Here is a 21,254-nt window from a genome sequence, read left to right as displayed (position 1 = left end):
TGCTTCTATATGGTAAGTGGAGCTGATAAAATGGACAGTGAGTGTAGAAACAAGGAGGTGGTCATAATGTTATGCCTCATCTGTGTGTATATATATAAAATATTAAAAGGGAACGTCATTAACACATGTAATGACAGATTGTAGTGTAATAAAGTCTAGCAGCTGCAAAAGTCATGGCTCATATTCAGTTAAATTCAGTAAAAGAATCGGTCCACTAAAATTTGTATAAAATATTTTTACATTGTAATTTTGTTATTCAAAATGACCACAAATGTAAAGTACGGAAGATAGCCAGCAAAAATCCAATAATTTATTTTAAAACTAAGTCACTTGGTAAAAAAAATAAAAACAGATTCCATACCAGATCTTCCCTTGTGGGGTTTAATCCAAATTCTGCTTCATTTTCAAGTTTTGATTTCTGTGGCACTGATGCCCATTACCATCAATTATTCCATCTGAAAAATCAAGTACATTCTCAAGGATGAATTTAAAGCTTTAAAATTCATACATAGTGTTTGACTGTCCCCATCAACTGTCTTCAGACTTCCATTATAAGTTCATTTTGACATCAACAGTACAGGAAACACACACACAAGCTACAGACGTACAGTGGTGTTGTCCATCGAAATGCAAATATGTAAGAGTTGAGGAACTAGGTAAACTAGATTTGCTGTTTAAATGAGATTGTTCAGTTACAGTTTTTGGATTTTCAGTGTTGTAATGAATTCAGGAAATGTTTATCCTTTGTAAGGTTGTTCTGTTACCGCCCTGTCAAACTGAGGACAATAAACCTGAGTCTGAGGTTACAATTACAATTTTTTTTGCTTCATGAGGTGTGTAAAGTGTGATTTTGTTTTCAATTAAAGGAAACTCGGACATAACAAAGTTTGTGTGTTTATTTGTTACAAACATGAAGTGAAAATAATCTAAATGTGATTTTTTATGTGCACGGCCATTTAAATGTTATTGAAATTCAACTTTAAAAAGTTCAGAGCGAGGACGTGTATGATCAACCAATTAATCTGACTGACCAATTACCCGATAACTAACAAAGACTTCGCTGTTCGATTAAGGCGACCCATAGAAAGATCTTCCACACACACAGTAGCACCAATCCCAGAGAGAGCTGGTTCTCCACAGCTCTCAACTCTTCAGCACTGGCGCGATCTAGAAAAAAACAAAACAGAGAAGTAATTCCTGCTTAAGCAGGACACCGATGACACTGCTGTATATATTTTTTTCTGGATGAGAGTGTCTACCAAATTACTAAATGAATGTTTTATAAAATAGGGGTGCATTACTACCCCTGTGTTTATGAATGTCCCGTTCTTGATACGAGATTGTGCAATCAGATCTTTAGAGGTCAGCAGTTGGAGTCTTTTGGATATTTTCCTGTCTAATATTCTGATGCTGGCAAAATTTAGACTGGATTTTCAGAGTGCACATGAACATTGAATTCAAGAGGCTCTGGAGTGGCACCTGGGTTCGATCCCCAGGTGGGGCGGTCCGGGTCTTTCTGTGTGGAGTTTGCATGTTCTCCCCGTGTCCGTGTGGGTTTCCTCCAACAGTCCAAAGACGTGCAAGTGAGGTGAATTGGTGATACAAAATTGTTGACCTTGTGAACTGATAAATCCTGTGTGATGCGTAACTACCATTTCTGTCATGAATGTAACCAGTGTCGTGACGTTAAAATCCTAATAAACAAACAAACATCAAGAGCCTCCGATTTGGCCTGGTGTCCACAACTGGCAATGGTTGAGGGAATGAAGGTTAAACGGGGTCTGCTGCAGTGTTAGGGACTGATCCGGGGGCCCATGCTGATGGTGTTGCTACATGGAGGTGGGGTTATCACATGGAGCATAGCATGGCTCTCCATGTCCGATAAGGTGATAAGAAGGAGCTGCAGATTGAACGTGTCTGATCGAGGATGTGCAAGAGAAAGAGGATTTACAATCGGGAATAGGAAAAGAATACAGTAGTGGGGTGGACCTCATTAAAGCTTATAATCTTTAGCCTTGTTTCCAGGATCGATATACAGTTCAACATGACGTTACTTACCGTCTCGAGGTAGGAGCCGGCCAACTCTGTGTCTCGTCCTCCCTGCTTCAGACGCACAGTGCTCGGGGTGTGAGCTGGGGTGTGGCTCTGTGCATCAGCCTGTAGTTGGCGGATTCGACTCTGGAGGTGGCGCAGTAGGTTGTAGGAGGCCAGGTCGTGTCCGCTGGGCGTGCGTGGCAGATTGGAGACGTGAGGATGAGCAGAGGACGCAGGGGTGTCTGTAATCTCACCATAACTCTAAAGTGGGCACAGATGTAGCTTTGTCAATAAACAAAGTATTGACTGAATACTTTATTACTGTCCTACTGTGTGTTTCTGTAAACATTATGTATTATTATTATTATTATTATTATTATACCTGTACTGTATAATTAATAATTTTCACGTGTAATATGCTGTGGAAATAAAAAATGTAAAGTTTGTGTTTAGAGATTTAACATTTTGCATTCCTGTAGAGTTGAAGTGCCTCACGTATTCTGGTTAATTTGCACTATGAGGCGTCCTAGCAATCCTACAGCAATTCAGTTAGCAATCACTTAGTTCAAAATGTGTAAAGCTAAAACACGACTCGTTTGGAAAACTCCCAACCAATTCTGTGGATGCAGGGGGGCCGTGAAATAAGCACATTTTCCAGTGAATTTAGTAGGGCCCTATGTATGATGAATGTTTTACCCCAGTCAGGTGTCTCATCTCTAGCTCGAGCTGCTCCTGCCTTCTCTGCTGGTCTGATCTGGTGCTGGAGACTTTCCTGCACAACACACCACACAGCAATATCACCTACTATCATCATTTGCAGAATAATCTTAGATAACCAGGGAGATCTAGATATTGAAGGGATAATTTCTCTTCTATTCAACGACTGAAAGTAAATGTAGTTATTAGCAGTGTCAAAATCCATAGCAAAAGCTCACATGCACGTTTATGATTGTTTGTTTATTAGGATTTTAACGTTCATGACAGAAACATTCATGACAGGAACGGTAGTCACTCATTACACAAGATTCATCAGTTCACAAGGTTATATCGAACACAGTCATGGACAATTTTGTATCTCCAATTCACCTCACTTGCACGTCTTTGGACTGTGGGAGGAAACCGGAGCTCCCGGAGAAAACCCATGCAGACATGGGGAGAACTTGCAAACTCCACACAGAAAGGACCCGGACTGCCCCACCTGGGGATAGAACCCAGGACCTTCTTGCTGTGAGGCGACAGGGACGTTCATGTCATGGCAACTTTGTTATTATGAGAATAAATGTCTGGAACACAAACTACATGGCCAACAGTCTGTTCACAACTCTTCCAATCAATGCGTTTGAAAAATAAAGCCCCTTTCCTGTTCGAAAAAGCAAGAAAGGAGGTCCATAAAGACATGTTTAGATGAGTTTGGTGTGCTCAGTGACCTGCACAGTGTTCTAACCTTAACCCCACAGCCCTTTGTGATCAACTGTAACGTTGCCTGTATGTCTGAGCAAATGCTTTTTGAATCAATAGACACAAATCCTCAGACTCACTACAAAATCTTATAGAAAGCCTTCTCTGAGGAGTGGAATATGTTACAGCTACAAAACGTTGGGGGACAAGTTCAAACTAATGCACAATGTTTTGGAATTAGATGTATAACAGACTCACGGTCATGTGTCTACAAACTTCTGGCCATTTAGTGTGTGCACGTTCTGAATTTGATGTCTGTGATGACTAAGAACATTAAGCCTACACAAAACTTTCATTATGTAGTTTTCAAAAGTGGAACAGTGGAAAGCATTCTTCAGTTCTAACTTTTGTGCTGGATTGTGTTGCAGGCATCAAATAAAAAAAAGCAACAATTTACAAGGGACCAAAAGCCTGAGACCACCAGTGAAAATGCTTAAATTTTTTATTTATTACAACTTGTTAATTACCAGTCATATCGACATAACAGTTGGGAGTGAAAAGCTGAATATAAGGAAAACAGATGAATTTCAGATGTTCTTGGTGCTACTAAAACTCATGGCAACGTACGCACAATTAAATGTACGTAAATATATCAAAGATTAAACTTTTCACTGATATTGATGCTGGTTATATTGTTTACAATGAAAAACATAGTATTAAAATGGAGAAAAATAGAAAATAGAAGCATGTTTACTAGAGTGGTCTCACACCTTCGGCCCCTACTGTATAAATAGTCATAAGGTATTGTACTGATCATAAGGCATGTCACATACTGTCCAAACTTTGGGAAAATTTAAAACTTTAAGTTAGAATCCTAGACCTAGATTTGTTTTAATAGACTAAAACCAGAGGAAAGTGTTAATACTACTACATTAGTATTAGTGTCTAAGGTTACAGACTGCAGAAAGTAAGTTTCTTTCCCTGAGCTAATGCCTGCTGGCCTACACACGCTTTACAGACAGTAACTTTACCTTCTTCTCAACCAGTCTACCTTCCATCTGCAAGTAATAAAACACACACCTTCAGAACCTGAACACTCCTGAAAAGATCTGATTCTTCCACGAGACGTTTAAACAACATTACATTGATTGATTGCAGTTTGAGTTCCTGCAGTTGGAGCCCAAAAATACACAGTAAACTTTTTCAGTTTTACTGGGAATCATAAACATAAAAAGTGAAAATAATGTCAGTCTGAGCTGTAAAAAACTGTTACTTAGTGTGTGAAGGGGTCAGTGTATGTGTGTGTAATTTACATGTCTGTGTGTGTGAGTGTGCAACCTTGCAAGGCCAGGCTTAATCTCTTACAAGATAAATCTGAGGTGATGTGTGTGGAATTCTTGTTTAAAGGTGAGTGGAACAAGGTCGGATAGTACGCCTGTAAAAAACATCAATTTTCCTCCCAATCTAGTCTTATCCAATTACACGATTGCATTACTCTGCCCCTTTACTGATGTTGATCCCACCCTGACTGAGGAGAGTCGAGACTAACACACGCCCCCCTCAGACAAGTGTAAAGTAGCCGACTGCATCTTTTTATCTGAGTTTATATATATAGGACACACCCTGATCCTCATCATCCCTCGTCTCCGTGCAGGCACCATCAATTAGCCCGCAGAGGTCGTAATTGCATCAGTTATGAGGAATCCCCCTCCGGCACTCCCCTTGAACAACAGCCAAACATTGTTCTTTTGTGATGAATGTGTGTGTGTGCACACTTCCTACCTCTCCAGCTCTGAGGTGAGCTCCTGCTCGAACTTGCGGGCGAGCCGTGCTGTGGTTTTCTCCTTCCACTGGCCCATGTTCCTCTGCACCTGCCGCAGCTCTTCATCTTTAGCCTGCAGCTGCCTGCGCAGACCTGCGGCCACACCGCCACCATCGTCCTCCTCGTGCAGACGCAACCTGCTCAGACTGCTCAGCTCCTCGATGTGCTCCTTAACAATAAAACACACATAATGAGTCTGTTCATTGTGAGCATGAGATTTGTACCTGCTCTCAGTTCAAATCAAGCATTAGCAGCTGAAATGAACTTAAATTACCTTTTGTAACCAACAGCACCAATCAAACTCGATAATCAAACTTGGCATTGCATGAGATATGTAATACTACTGTGGCAAATACAGTAACATGGGCTTGGAAGTACTTCCTAAAACCATTGTCAGGTAACACAGTCGCCACTGCATCAAATGCAAACTCGATTGCACATTGAGAAAGAAATACACGGTGGCTCTGTGGGTAGCACGGTCGCCTCACAGCAAGAAGGTCCTGGGTTCGATCCCCAGGCGGGGCGGTCCGGGTCCTTTCTATTCGGAGTTTGCATGTTCTCCCCGTGTCTGTGTGGGTTTCCTCCGGGAGCTCCGGTTTCCTCCCACAGTCCAAAAACATGCAGTCAGGTTAATTGGAGACACTGGAGAATTGCCCTATAGGTGAGTGTGTGTGTGTGTCTGCCCTGCGATGGACTGGCGCCCCGTCCAGGGTGTTACTGTGTGCCTTGCGCCCATTGAAAAGCTGGGATAGACCACCCCTTCCGCGCGACCTTAATTGGATAAGTGGTTAGGACAGTGAGTGAGTGAGCGAGTGACACTTACTACATTATACTGAAATACATGGGCATTAATATGGCATTACACCCATGCAGCTAAAACAGAATCAAGTACTGGTAGGAATTTGTGACTGTTTTCCCCAGAACAGAATTTGTGCGGTCAGGCACTAATGTTGGAAGAGTCTGACCCACAATTAATGCTCCAATAAATTCAAGAGGTGGTCTTCAGGCTTAAGGCCACTGGAGTTTCTACACATTATATGTTTATGGACCATGGTTTGTGTACATACAATAAAGGACTAATTATAAATGCAAAAAATTCTACCTCGTGACCCGCCTCTTACCTGTATGAGTCTCTCCTTCAGTGCATTTACAGTTTTCTCCTTCTCTGCTGTAAACTGCTCTCTCTGCACATGCAGCTCACGTTCCTGCAGACACATTTATCCACTGTGTGAATGACTATGTTTAGACTGAATGGAACTGAATGCATTTCCATAACAAAAAACATCAGAAAATGTCTAAGCGTGTGAGTTCTTGTACCTTATCAGCACTGAGCTGTTGGTTGGCAGTTTTTAGGGAGGTGATGCGGTTCTGCAGGGTACTAATGAGGTGATGAAGGGGTTTTCTGAGAGACTGCAGCACCTGAACAGCCTCACTAACTGTCACACTAAACCAAGAGCACAATATGTTATGCACTGTTATTAATCTGATTTAAAAACACGGGTCATTGCTAACAGCTTGCTAACAGGTGTATAAAATTAATACAATTAAATAAATTATGTTTATAACTGTTTGAATCCCCATACAGTGTCAACATTGGCTATGTCTGAGAGTGGGAAAGCATGGACAAAGCTTGACGATGGATTGCCGTCCTGTGTGGGGTGTGTTACTGTAGTGTGACCAGTGATTCCAGGAGAGCAGGACCCTCTGTGTCCCTGATCACAATAATACGGTAAATATAATACTTGAAAATAAATGAATGATTGATTCCAACTTTATGCCCTTTCCAGTTTCTTGTACGTAAAGTACGGTCTATCAGGACATGATCTGTTGAGTTTGGTATGGAGGGATAAACTGGAATGTCAAATTTTGACCAGGCTTGTTTTGTCCAGCATCAGTACCTGACTATATAAATGGTCTTTGGAGTAAATGAGCACACAGTTTCACCAGATGCACCCCTAAATCTTGTGGAAAGTCTTTCCTTAGGAGTACAAGCTGTTAAAGCCAGAAAGAGGGGACTAACTTTATATTAATGGCCTTGGCTTTGAAATGGAACGTCCAACAAGCTCTTGCTCAGGTGTCCACTCACTTTTGGCCATACGTTACAGTTATACATTTATGTTTTTTGTCTTATAGCTTTTTTACATTTAATTTCTGTACATTTTGATTAAGCTGCTTAAATCAGGGTTTATGGTGGGTCACGAGCCGAAAATAATAATAATAAATAAATAAGCCTGTACGTAAACGCCCCCTTGTGGAGACTTTATGTTGCATATTGTAAACCACAGAGAGTTTAAGATGCATCAAATAAAAACCATGGACAAAATGTGGATCACTTGGTTTAAATCTTGCATACTTTTACAGAAACCTTAAATCGTAGGTCTCATTCTTATGTTTTTTAATACAAAAAAACTATCAAAATAACCTAAAAAAGACAGAGTTTGGCTTACACATGGTCCAGCTTACCTGTGTGAGAGCTGTTTGGTATCCACAGAGACGCTGGAGTGTGTGAGCAGTTCATGCAGATACACACACTCAGTATGCATGTCCTGAGCCCAGCCGACATTCTGCTGTTCATGTCTGGCTGCTGCCACCTGCTGGAGGTGCTCACAGTCTGCCAGTGTGGCCTTCAGTCCCTGCAGTTCCTGCTCCAAATGCTTAATACGCTCCTTATGATGCACAGCATCACTCTCAGCCTCCTATCAGCAAGGAGAGGAGACTGTTCAGACATCAAATTAATTCACTACGGTGAGGAAGGAAATAGTATTCAACTCCTCCTGTCTGGATTCTATCTAATTTCAATGTAAATACTTGAAGAAAATACTTTGTAGTTATTATTAAATCTGTTAGGAATGAACTAAAGCAGTGGGTTTTTTTAAGCGACCCACATTTACGTGACCCAGGCAACACAAACTATGCATCTTACTCTCTCTGCTCTGCTCTGTACAATATGGTTCCACTGTGGTTTACAAGAAGTAACATAAAGTCTCCACACAAAAAAACACAAAGAAGAAACATAGTCTCTAATTTCCTTCGGGATCAATAAAGTATCTATCTAACTACAAGGGGGCAGTCGCATACAAGTTTATTTAATTATTATCAATTTTTCTCTGCAATCCATTTTTTTGACTAGGGTCAAACCCTGAACTAAAGCAGGGGCAAGAAAAAATATTTAGACACCACAAATGAACAACATTATTGCTTTTTTGAGAAGCTCTGGTCTGTTAAAACAACTTCAGACTTTTTTATCTTCTTTCGGCTACACATTATCATTAAAGATCTTTATAGTCAGCATACCAGGTCTGAAGAGTTTATAATACTGAGGGTTTCTCCACAAATAAGCTTGAGTACAGGAAAGTCCCACACAGACCAAACACACCTGCTGCAGCTGTCTGCGCAACTTAAGAACCTCCGTCTGATGCTCGTCGTTCAAAGCTCTGAGCATGGATGTCTGCACCAACGCTGCACTCTCCAATCCTTCCACCTTCTAAACAACACAGACCAAGAAACTGAGGACTGAACGTGTACAATTACTAAGAAAGGCTTGCTAACCCCAAAACTACAGAATCAAGAACATCTAATATATTGAACTTATTATTTATTTATTTATTTATTAGGATTGTAACGTCATGTTTTACACTTTTGTTACAATTATGACAGGACAGGTAGTTGATTCATCAGTTCACAAGTTTAATATCAAACACAGTCATGGACAATTTTGTATCTCCAGTTCACCTCAATTGCACGTCTTTGGACTGTGGGAGGAAACCCACACAGACACGGGGAGAACATGCAAACTCCACACAGAAAGGACCCAGACTGCTTCACCTGGGAATCGAACCCAGGACCTTCTTGCTGTGAGGCGACTGTGCTACCCACCGAGCCACCGTGCCGCGCCTAATATACTGTAAAGAAATATTGTAAAATACAAGTGGCGGAGGAGCTCAAGGGACACAGCGGCCTGTTACGTTAGTCTACCATCGCTGAGATCCGAGTTTGAATCTCAGAGGTGCTATCTGTCAGGCGGGTGTCTACACAGACATGATATTATACTATACTATTATAATATACTATTACTATTCGTTACTTTTCTTATTTTCTTAAAATAACGGGTTGTATTATACACATACATTATATACAGTGTATCACAAAAGTGAGTACACCCCTCACATTTCTGCAGATATTTAAGTATATCTTTTCCTGGGACAACACTGACAAAATGACACTTTGACACAATGAAAAGTAGTCTGTGTGCAGCTTATATAACAGTGTAAATTTATTCTTCCCTCAAAATAACTCAATATACAGCCATTAATGTCTAAACCACCGGCAACAAAAGTGAGTACACCCCTAAGAGACTACACCCCTAAATGTCCAAATTGAGCACTGCTTGTCATTTTCCCTCCAAAATGTCATGTGATTTGTTAGTGTTACTAGGTCTCAGGTGTGCATAGGGAGCAGGTGTGTTCAATTTAGTAGTACAGCTCTCACACTCTCTCATACTGGTCACTGAAAGTTCCAACATGGTACCTCATGGCAAAGAACTCTCTGAGGATCTTAAAAGACGAATTGTTGCACTACATGAAGATGGCCAAGGCTACAAGAAGATTGCCAACACCCTGAAACTGAGCTGCAGCACAGTGGCCAAGATCATCCAGCGTTTTAAAAGAGCAGGGTCCACTCAGAAAAGACCTCGTGTTGGTCGTCCAAAGAAGCTGAGTGCACGTGCTCAGCGTCACATCCAACTGCTGTCTTTGAAAGATAGGCGCAGGAGTGCTGTCAGCATTGCTGCAGAGATTGAAAAGGTGGGGGGTCAGCCTGTCAGTGCTCAGACCATACGCCGCACACTACATCAAATTGGTCTGCATGGCTGTTACCCCAGAAGGAAGCCTCTTCTGAAGTCTCTACACAAGAAAGCCCGCAAACAGTTTGCTGAAGACATGTCAACAAAGGACATGGATTACTGAAACCATGTCCTATGGTCTGATGAGACCAAGATTAATTTGTTTGGTTCAGATGGTCTCAAGCATGTGTGGCGGCAATCAGGTGAGGAGTACAAAGATAAGTGTGTCATGCCTACAGTCAAGCATGGTGGTGGGAATGCCATGGTCTGGGGCTGCATGAGTGCAGCAGGTGTTGGGGAGTTACATTTCATTGAGGGACACATGAACTCCAATATGTACTGTGAAATACTGAAGCAGAGCATGATCCCCTCCCTCCGGAAACTGGGTCGCAGGGCAGTGTTCCAGCATGATAATGACCCCAAACACACCTCTAAGACGACCACTGCTTTATTGAAGAGGCTGAGGGTAAAGGTGATGAACTGGCCAAGCATGTCTCCAGACCTAAACCCAATAGAACATCTTTGGGGCATCCTCAAGCGGAAGGTGGAGGAGCGCAAAGTCTCGAATATCCGCCAGCTCTGTGATGTCGTCATGGAGGAGTGGAAAAGCATTCCAGTGGCAACCTGTGAAGCTCTGGTAAACTCCATGCCCAGGAGAGTTAAGGCAGTTCTGGGAAATAATGGTGGCCACACAAAATATTGACACTTTAGGAACTTTCACTAAGGGGTGTACTCACTTTTGTTGCCGGTGGTTTAGACATTAATGGCTGTATATTGAGTTATTTTGAGGGAAGAATAAATTTACACTGTTATATAAGCTGCACACAGACTACTTTTCATTGTGTCAAAGTGTCATTTTGTCAGTGTTGTCCCATGAAAAGATATACTTAAATATCTGCAGAAATGTGAGGGGTGTACTCACTTTTGTGATACACTGTATGTTCAATGTGTTTAAATGGACTACATGAGGTCAAGGTCAGTTTCTTTAAACTGAGTTTTCTTCATGTCTTTATAGAGCTTTGCTTTGTGCACAGGGGCACAGTCATGCTGGAACAGAAAGAGCCTTCCCTAAACTGTTGCTGCAAAGTTGGAAGCATAAAATGTCCTTTATATAAGTGATTTATTAAACCTCCTGTTTGCAATTAAGCCTGAACCACATTAATTCAATAATTAAAAGTAGTGTCCTAATATAGTGTATAATTTAATCCATGTAAAGAAGATTTATGCATGTTTTCATCATAATTAATTTATTATTTTATTAAGATTATTTAAATGGATTAAACTGCCTAATGTCACCTTCTGCAGCTCCACGATCTTGTTCTGAAGAGCCAGTGCACCTCTCCTTTCTCTCTCCAAATCTGCTCGACCTCTCCTCTCCACCTCCAGCATCTGCTTCTCCAGTTTGACCCGCTGCTCTTTGAGAGACTCGGTCTTCTGCTCCTCAAGCTTCACTTTCTCACGCTGCACTGCTCTCTTTAGCTGGATAAAAACAAAAACAATTAGGTGTAAATTAAATAACTAATTGTGATTCTAAAACCACATATTTGGCACCAAGTTGCACCTATTTATTCTAAAGTAATGACATGCTAGCATCTGAAGTTAAATTTTAATCCAGTAAAAATGGGTTTGACAGGTGGAAGTGAAGGTTATTATGGGATGTGGTGTGAAAAGAAAACCTGTTCCTGGATTTCCCCTCTCAGCTCCTCTTCTTTCTTTCTTAAAGCCTCCTTTTGATGCTCCAGTGACTGCTGAAGTCTTTTTGCCTCTTGCTCCTTTATCTGAGGAGGAGAAGAAAAATGTGATGGATTGACATCATGTCCAGGGTATTACTGTCTTATGCCCAGTGTTTCCTTGTGAAACCGGTTCTACCACAACTTTGACTCATTCTTTCATTTTGAGTATGGATCGTATATTTAATTTTTTTCATTTTTATCAACTGCTTTATCCTAGTAAGGAATGTGGCAGGTTCGGTTATACCAGCAAACAGTGGGTACAAGGCAGTAACATGCCAAACAGGGTACAATCCATGGCAATTGTATGGCCTCATGCAAACTATCCCCATTCACCTACATCAGTGTGAGTAAATGAAATACATTTTAAATTACACATTCAATCTTTTGAGTTCTGTTAGTCCAAAAGGTTACTAATCCATCCCATCAATCAATCACCAATATGTTTCTATATAGTAAATAGAAATGATAGGCCTTCATAATGAGGTGGTTGAAGGGTATAGGGAGAGTAAAATGACAGCCAGAAATGACAGTATTGCCTCATAGACAAGTTCACATATACAGTTCTATTTGGAGTATGTTGAGACTGTGCTGTACCTGCTGTAGAGCATCTGTGTGGTTTTGCATCATCTCGGTTCTTAACCGCTCAACTTCCACTTCCTGCAGAGACATAAAGAGAAATCATGTATGAACATTTACTGATCCTCCACTTTTCATCCATTATAAAATACAGTAATATACTGAATCGGCCACAACATTAAACCCACTGTAAGAGATCACGCCTGGATCATGTCTGGCCCTGTAAACTGAGGTAGGAAGGATACTGCATAAGTACCTTTTGTTTTTGTGCATGCGCCAGCACGGCTGTTAGCTTAGTGCCGTGTTCCTCTCTGACGGCCATGATTTCACTTTCAAGTTGACTTTTTTCTTTCTGTACAGTCATGAGAAGCATCTCTTTCTGGGCAACAATCCTCTCCAGAGCCCCGACTCTGCTCTCCTGCTCCAATCGCTCGTTCTGTACAAACTCAATCACACAGACAGAAGACTGAGAATTTATTTACAGAAGTACAAAGATACAGAAGACACAGAATGTTTATATTAAGTGAACAGCAGCTGCACATATATGAACTTAAACAAGCTTCTGCTGAGTCGATCAAATCTATCCAAGCTCAAAGTCGTCTCATCATGTGCTTTAAATGAAAGCTTCAGACTTAAGGAGGTCTGAGGTTTTTTATATAGGAATTGACGTGGTCACTTTCACAACTGTGCTTACTTGATTTTCAGCAGCGTCAGATATACTGTCCACTCAAACTTTCCACTCACATTCCATTTTTCACTAACACGGCTATGCTGATTATATGAAAACATTATTTATTACATTACAAAAAGCATTTTTACTAGTGGTCTTAGACTTTTGGCCCCTACTGTACAAATACTGTAATATTATTATTATTATTATTGCATTTTCATGTTTTACCACTGCTTTATTCTGGTCAGTGTCGTGGTGGGTATGGTTTTCCTGGAATCACTGGGCGCAATGAGGTAACATGTCAATCCATCGTAGGAGCCTCAGAAACAGCCATTCGTGTCTGTATGTAGATGTCTGACAATATTGTAGTGCATTCGAACCCTGGATCCCAGTAGTAGTGGGCTAGCGTAATTTGTGTCACTGTGTCACCCAAGCACATTGTTGTTGTTATTATTATTATTATTATCATTATTATTATCCTAATTGTTCAAGTTGTCATTTCTACTACTACTGGTTTCATTTTAAGTGATAAATCCTTTTACATTTCTGCCGGGTTGAATCATTATTAAAAAAGGTAAAAGGAACAGAGGAAAATAACTGGAGAGAACCTACTTTCTGAAACTCGTCTCTGTTTTTGGTAGCTGTAGCCAGTTTTTCCTCCAGCAGGGAACATTTCTCTCTGAGCTTCCTGCTTTCCTCTTCCTTCTGCTCCAGCTCCTGGCTGCCCTCCTCCAGTCTCTGAATGAGAAAACAACAGGAATAATGTAAAAATGAGAGAAAAATGAGAGAGGAAGAGGAATGTACAGTCGAAATGTGTGTAAATAATTTTAAATATTCAGGAAAAGTCTTCATTTGTTCTGTGTTTCACCTCCCGCATGGAGTCCAGGGTTTGTCTAAACTTGCGCTGCTCGGAGAAGAGTTCTGATTTGGTGCTGTTGAGTAACCGATCCATCTCCTCCCTCTCCAGCACAGATACACAGCTGCTAGTTCTTGACTATGAAGGAAAGTAGAAAAGAAGCTCGGGATATTAGTGAAATGAAGGGACTGTGTGACATGATGTGCTCCAGAAATAATAAGAGTACAATCAATATCATGCCTTTTGGCTAATTAACTCTTAAATCTCTGCAAAAAAGGGGCTCGGGTAGCACAGTGGTAAAATACACTAGCCCAATACAGCTGGGAATCAAGGTTTGAACACCCACTGGTGCTACAAATTCATTCATGTACACCTAATGTATGCACATTTTCTTAAAGCTAATACAGAAGCATCAGTAATTATCAGCAGTTCCTCTCCTACTAAAACAAGCTAAAATTTGTGTTACCCTGTTGGGGCTGGTGTCATGGTGACAAGGACACGAATGTCTCTGTAATGCAGCTTGGCCCTCCTGCAGAGTCCTGACCTCCTGAGCATACGAGTCTCTTTGAGCCTGGAGTTTGTGTAGTTCATTCCTACAACATACACACACACACACACACACACACACAAACATGGCACGTTTGACTTCTCACATTAATAAGCTTGTGGCAATGTTTATTACACACAGATTATTTAGCCATTCCCATCTAAAAGTATTTTTATTCTCTTTCTGAAAGAGAATACCCATTTTAGACCCATTGTAATGCTAGTGCCTCTGTCTAATGGTTGCAGCCCAGCTAGCCCTACTTATATGGCCACAGAAAATCACCATCTACAGTTAATCAAAATTACTAGCAAGGAATTAGAAGGCCATGCTAACAAATTAATGATCTATGTTGCTGTGTATATTTGACCATTCATATTTTGAAAACATACAAATATGAAAGAATCAAACTTGAAATTAAGACTCATACACACACTTCTCCCACTAATAAATACAAGTACGAAATACTAAAAGTACCGGTAAGACTGTCACACACACACTTTCTACATGTCTATGTACATTTTGATCAGAAGTGTTGGTAAATAGTCACACTCCTGAGGACTCTCAACTGAGCTGACAGCACTGGTCATTTTGTACTATGTAATAAACAAACAGGCTGAGAGAGATGAAGGTAACTACACAGAGGATGTGTGTGGAATATGAAGCTGTACCTGAGGAGCTGATTGTGTGTTCTGGTCTGAGTCACACTACGATTTAGAGTGTGCTGTTCTTTCTGGACCTGCTTCACCTCCTCCTTTAGTTTCTGCACTTCCTGCATTGTAGCCTAAAGAGAATACAAAGCTTTACATTAAAACCCAACACAGCACCGGGGTTCGGTAAAGCAGGGTTCAAACCTCCACACTGGTCACTGTCTGTAAGGAGTTTGGCATGATCTCTCGTCGTTTGTCAATCTAAAAAAATGTTACCTATCTATTACCATGTCAAGCTAATAAAGGCCATATAAAGGCTAAAACAAATCCCATGATTTTATGACTTCAAAAGTAAAAAGAACATAATCCAAAGGAAACAGTACATCATATTACTCTATCACTCTTTATTTGATTCAACACATTGGAAACAGTAATACATTTAATGTAGCATTTACGAAAGCTAAGGGTTGTAAACCATGGGTGTTCAAACTTTTGCCTAATAGCTTTATTGGATGCATTGTAAACATATTTAACAAAGTATTTGCCACTGTTGGGACTGTTGCGCCCTTGCACAAGGCCTTTAAACCTCTTGGCTTTAGGGGTGCCATACACTGGCTGACCCGGCAGCCTTCAAACAAGCTGGGATACGGGGAAGAGCATTTTGCTGTACTGTACATGCGTATCTGAATATATGACAAATAGATCATTATCATCATTTAAGCTTCATCAGAGAAACAAGGCTAGAAGAACTGCAAGCTTTGGGTTTGGGTTATTATTATATCAGCATTCATAGTTTCTCAAATTAGTCTAGCATTACTGGTTCTAAGATCACAAACAAGTGCATTGTGTGTGTGTGTGTGTTTACGCACCACTTTTTGCTGTTGTAGTTCAATAGCTGAAAATTCCATGTTGCTAAATTCCTTTTTGACCCTGTTATCTGGTTTGTCTCTGTTCTAAACACACACAAAATCAAACCACACACACACACGCATAAATCAGAATATACGAGGTAGATGAAACAATGTGGAATACTAGAGGTGAATCGGGTGTCAGATCTCACATCAGTGTAGATGGTAGAGCTGGTGGAGGTGTTGTTTCTTTTCTTATGGTTGCGTTTGTCCTTCCGCTGGACGCTGACTTGAGCTCTGTGTGCTCTGTAACGTCTTACAGACTCAGCATTCACTTCACCCTCATCATCAGAGCTAACACACCGAAATATGCACACAGAGAAAATCAGAATAACCACTGTGACCATTGATGATGATTGTACCCAACATGCTTAATGTTAAATAGCTAAAGATAAAAGATCTACCTGAATGTTTGGACTTGATTCTGCTGGGTGTTCTTTATACTGGGTTTTGAAGATGATTCATTTTGCATGAATTCTTTCTTTGCTGGAATTTCAGATGTTACAATGCCAGATCACCAGGTATCAATTCACATCTTAACACTTAAAATAAAGTATAAATCACGTCATGCCGAACTATGGGATCCTGAATATGAACGATAGTCATAGATCACTTTGTATTTAACCAATAAATAAAACAGCACATTTAGATTTCAGGTGGATAAACTGTATATACTGTACATACACACATGCATTTACACACAATCATCCAATACCTAGCTTGTTGTTCAGAGTCCTGCGGAGATGGTGTCGCACTCGCTCTGTACACACAGAGTCCAGATCGCTGTCTATCGGAACCAAGTCAAAGTTTTTCAGTGGGACTCCTACAAACACATGAATAAAGCAGTCAGTTTTAATAGAGTTACAGTTTAATTTTAATTTCATTTCCATGTTTATCACCTCTTTATCCTGGCTAGGAACTTGGAGAGTCTAGAGAAAAAGCACCATAGTTCTGATCCAAGAATATTTTTATTCATGTATTTGCAGAGACCCTGACCAGGATAAAGCAATTGATGAAAATGAAATGAAACCAGTTTTTCATAATTTTATCTATAGTTTATGATCTTATAAATAGATGAGCGAGTAGAACTAATACTGAAACAGTGAGGCTTAGAGATGAATGAATGAATGAATGAATGAATGAATACACAGACTTAAAGTATAGATGTTACATAGCAGTAGGATACATAAGAGGTAAACTTGTAATTTGAAAAGCTGAATTCTTTCACCATCACTAATATACAACAATGATGCTGTAAAATACAAACACATCAAGCTGGGAAATACCTGCTAGATGCTTAGTGGAAAACTTAAAAGAAAGCCCACTGGGGTTCTGGGCTGTGTTCTGTACAGTCTGGGGTTCAGTGAGACGTGTCGTGTTACTGCTGATACTAGCAGAATCCGGTCCACAGGAGTCTTGGACTGAGAAGATAACCAGAGTTATTTTAAACTTCCTTTGCCTTAATGTTATTTGTCAGTAATGTTTTATATAAAGAAACAAAAACAAGATGGTACAAGTATCTAGTATGTGTATGGCTCCTCCATTAAGCAAATTATACCCTGACCTAAACCATCACTGGTAACACCTTAACACTGATGTGAGCTTATCAGCTTACCTGCATCTACTGCTATCAGCTTAGTTGGTTCCAACATCTCACTGAAGAATCTCGCACTGAAATCCTCAGTATGGACGCTGTCGTCCTCGTCCACACCTTCCTTTCCGATTACCTGCTGAAGGTTTATAAATGCTGGTCATTTGAAATCATTTATATCACATGTATAGAATAATACATAGTATTTGGTGTGGAAGGGGCTTCATGCTTAGATGTGAAGCACTTCAACTCACACACCCACTTACTCATTCATTTTACCAGGCCAAACCTTTTTCAAAAAGAGAGAGCTGTTGGCACTGAGCTTTATCCAGAATTCAGTTGCACTACTAAGTCATTGGTACAGTAGACCCCCCTGAACTGGCTGTACCTAACACATGGTCCTTTTAACATGTGTAGTAGCCAACCTCTTCTTTTCAGCTGCCCAAGCGGGTTCACACAGGGATCAGTATTGTGTATGGAGAGTCACAGACAGATCTCCATTATTTATCATCTCTGTGCAAGCACCAGCAATCCCTTCGGCCGGCTATCCCTCTGACATAACCAGTCATGTCTGAATGAGCACCCGGCCAGCTGACAGAATAGCTAGAGATCTCAACATTGGTGGGTTAGCGTGTTAGACTCTGTAGTTTCAATAGTTTCAATAGTTCAGTAATTATACTAACGTTTATTATTTTTAGGATGAAACTTTTTGTATTGTATAATATAATTATGATACCCCTGTATTAGTTCCAAGCAGTCGCTCCAGTCTCCAGAGGCACTGTTCTCTCCTGGAGTTCCCAGCTTCTCCAGCTCTCTCTGTATGCAGTGACGTGCCAGTACCCAATCTATCACACTCATGCACTTTCTCCTGCCATTCAACCAGCTCCATTCTGCCTCGGCTGGGCTCCACTATGGAAAAGAAAAAAAGGATAACAGGATAACATTTGTACTGGTTACATGGCTGGAAATTGTCATTTGTATTTGTAATAGTGGAATTTACCTTTTGACAACTCCACATTTGATCCATCAGGGGTGGAGTTTGCTTTATCAGTGCCCAGTCCTGTGTCTTTACTTAACGATTCACTTTTGTCAGGATACACTAAGTGAAAAATAAAAAAGATAGTCAATATCAACCCAGTCCGGATATACCAAATTCTGCAAATTATTGTTTCATGTACACTAAGGATCATTGGATGTCTAAAGAAAAAACACAAAAACCTCTATAAAACATATGATGAGGACCACCTGAAATACAGGAGTTGGCCACTACTAGACTAGTAAGATCTAAGCAGAAGTGATTGTACCTGAGCCAAGAACACGTTCCATTTTGCTGTTCTCTCCGTTCACCTGGCTATTACTGCAAGTCTGAGATGACAAAACATTTTGAAATATTAAAACTGTCTCATTAAAAGCTATCTAAATTATGTAAATGTCACCAACAGTATTTATAACACCAAGATTTGCCAGCAGCTCAATGTAAAACAAAAAAATCAGCAACCTGCAGGCGGCTAAGCTGGGCGTCGATGGCATCCAGCAGCAGATCGCAGTGATCTCGGGGGAAAGCTGGTAAACTGACCTCAAATTTAGTGACTACCTCTGTTTCCCCATCTGAGAAAAGAAAAAGGACAAAATATTATCACTTATACAAATATACTCAAATAAATACTTACGTGTAAATTATTTTCTAACATTATTTATTTAATTACTGGTTCCAAGGTTTTCCAAATATGTACACAGCACTGGCGCTATTCACCTCGCCTGGTTGATGTCACTACAGTTTTGTCAGGTTCGGAATTTTCCAGCCAAATTTATTATGTGAGGACACTTTCTTTATTTGTATTATTCATTTATTATTAATTTATTTATATAATGTTGGATTTGTTTTAAAATTTTGTTTTTTTTACACATAAAGCATTATTTGGCATAGTTTGTACCTACCTCAGAAATAAAAGGGCATTCATTATTTAGATAAAGATAAGCACAAATACAATATTTAATTTTATTTAAAGAGAAATAATAAAATGAAACTTTTTGTTTAAAAAAATCGGGGGAAAATCGCATCATGAACCCAGTATCGTGAATCGTATCGCATCGCATCGTGGGTAGAGTGTATCGTTACATCCCTACTCTATTTTATTATTTTTTTTTTTAAGTTCTGACAGTTCTGACCAGTACTGAGCAGTTCATCTGTGTCGTCAGCTTCGACATGATTTCCTTCATCCATGACCTGCAACAAAGGTTAAAGAGCACACTATTATTGATCAGCTGATTTCAAAACAGCACCTTACAGCAGTGTTGCTCACTGCAGAGTTCCTGAAGGGGTCTGACAAATACATTTACATAAATAATTTGTGAGGTCAGACACTGATGGTCCTGACTCGCAATCTCTGTTCTAGTTCAACAGTGTTGAGGTCAGGGCTCTATGTGGGTCAGTCAAGTTCATCCACTATAAATTCACCTGACCATGCCTTTGTGGAGGACTTTGGTTCTTGCCAGCTCTTCAGTCTAATAGTATTCATTTACCCCCTGAGGTATCTGTACTCTCACAGTAAATACAGGGTATGAATGAAAGTATCTGAACACTTTAAACACGTAAACAAATCACATTGCTGGTTCACTGTTTGAAAGTTGTCACTAGCTGGAACCCTTGGATATAGCTGATGTTTGTGTGATTACCATGGCAACATCTGACAGTGCAAAGAAACAGAGTCCTAAAGTTTATAAAAAGAAACTCACACATTATATGTTTAAAATGTCCAAAATCCTGAAAAAGCCTCATGGTGAAATTACCAGTACACATGTTAACTGAGCTGGATAGATATTAGGGCAATTTTTTATAATAGGTCCAAAGACGTGCAATAAAACCCGTTTTAAGCAGCGTATGTTGCCTAACATTTGTACACAACTTCAAAAAAACGTTTTAACCAATAATTGACCTATAAAATACTGATTAAAAGTTAAATCTGTACTCACGTCTTGCTCTTGTCCAGGGAGACGCAGCTAAAACGCCAGATTCATTAGGCTGGGAGTCTATAACAAAGAGTCGGTTCCTTAAAAAATCCGATTCTATGCTTCAGGAATTGAAAGTCGGTTCCCCAGCCTTGGAGTCGATTCCATAAGCGCAAAACTGTTGTGATCCAACAAGTGAGTCAGTAGTCTGATAAAAATCTATAAACATGAAATAGATTGTAATTATGTAATTGATTTTTATAACAGTGGCATTATGAAATTAACAAATATCTTAAATGGGACTTATTTTAGTTACTTTGTGTGTCCAGAGTGAGCACATGTAAGTTAAACTGTTAGCAATATTGTTAAACGGTCATAAATACTAATTAGAAGGGGTCTACATCTGGTAATACAGATTTTCTTTTCGTTTTAGGTGTTTGTATTATAAATTAGACATTTATTATGCTGGTAAATTTGAATCTATTCCGTTGATTTCCAACACAGTGAATCAGAATCAGAGTCGACTCCAATCCTGGAGTCGAATAACGCTATTGTTCAGTCTAGAGAGAGTCGAAACGTCTTACTGTCGTTTAAACCAAGCGCGCGCCAGGGTTCTTAGCAACCGGCTACCCTAACAACCAACGCTAAATTCAATAAATACATCAACTGTGGACCAAACATAT

The 21,254-nt window shown here is 40.0% G+C and overlaps 1 protein-coding gene across 4 annotated transcripts; it reads right to left on the bottom strand.

The window, feature by feature from the left end:
- Window positions 1-878: 878 nt before the first annotated feature.
- si:ch211-102c2.8 (trichohyalin) lies at window positions 879-20,740 on the bottom strand. 4 transcript variants are annotated; one of them, XM_063017971.1, is made up of 29 exons: window positions 20,596-20,740; window positions 19,792-19,849; window positions 19,121-19,230; window positions 18,927-18,987; window positions 18,623-18,721; window positions 18,359-18,531; window positions 17,647-17,761; window positions 17,318-17,452; window positions 16,747-16,854; window positions 16,436-16,517; window positions 16,184-16,325; window positions 15,993-16,076; window positions 15,145-15,257; window positions 14,396-14,522; window positions 13,942-14,067; window positions 13,686-13,811; window positions 12,660-12,848; window positions 12,422-12,484; window positions 11,771-11,872; window positions 11,391-11,573; window positions 8,631-8,738; window positions 7,718-7,950; window positions 6,572-6,698; window positions 6,376-6,459; window positions 5,215-5,423; window positions 4,464-4,490; window positions 2,731-2,806; window positions 2,059-2,295; window positions 879-1,167 (listed from the first exon to the last, which is right to left on the bottom strand). In XM_063017971.1, exons 2-29 carry the CDS (start codon window positions 19,844-19,846, stop codon window positions 1,144-1,146), a joined length of 3,318 nt encoding a protein of 1,105 aa, XP_062874041.1. In that variant the 5' UTR covers window positions 19,847-19,849; window positions 20,596-20,740; the 3' UTR covers window positions 879-1,143. The 4 variants fall into 4 exon arrangements, with proteins under 4 accessions (XP_062874041.1, XP_062874043.1, XP_062874042.1 ...); XM_063017973.1 differs by having other exon boundaries at window positions 12,660-12,839; XM_063017972.1 differs by having other exon boundaries at window positions 17,647-17,758.
- Window positions 20,741-21,254: the final 514 nt, after the last annotated feature.

This window comes from Trichomycterus rosablanca, chromosome 21 (assembly GCF_030014385.1).
Source record: "Trichomycterus rosablanca isolate fTriRos1 chromosome 21, fTriRos1.hap1, whole genome shotgun sequence".
Taxonomy (NCBI): domain Eukaryota; kingdom Metazoa; phylum Chordata; class Actinopteri; order Siluriformes; family Trichomycteridae; genus Trichomycterus; species Trichomycterus rosablanca.
Note: the sequence above shows the minus strand (reverse complement) of the source record. Positions and strands in the feature narration are given on the sequence as shown.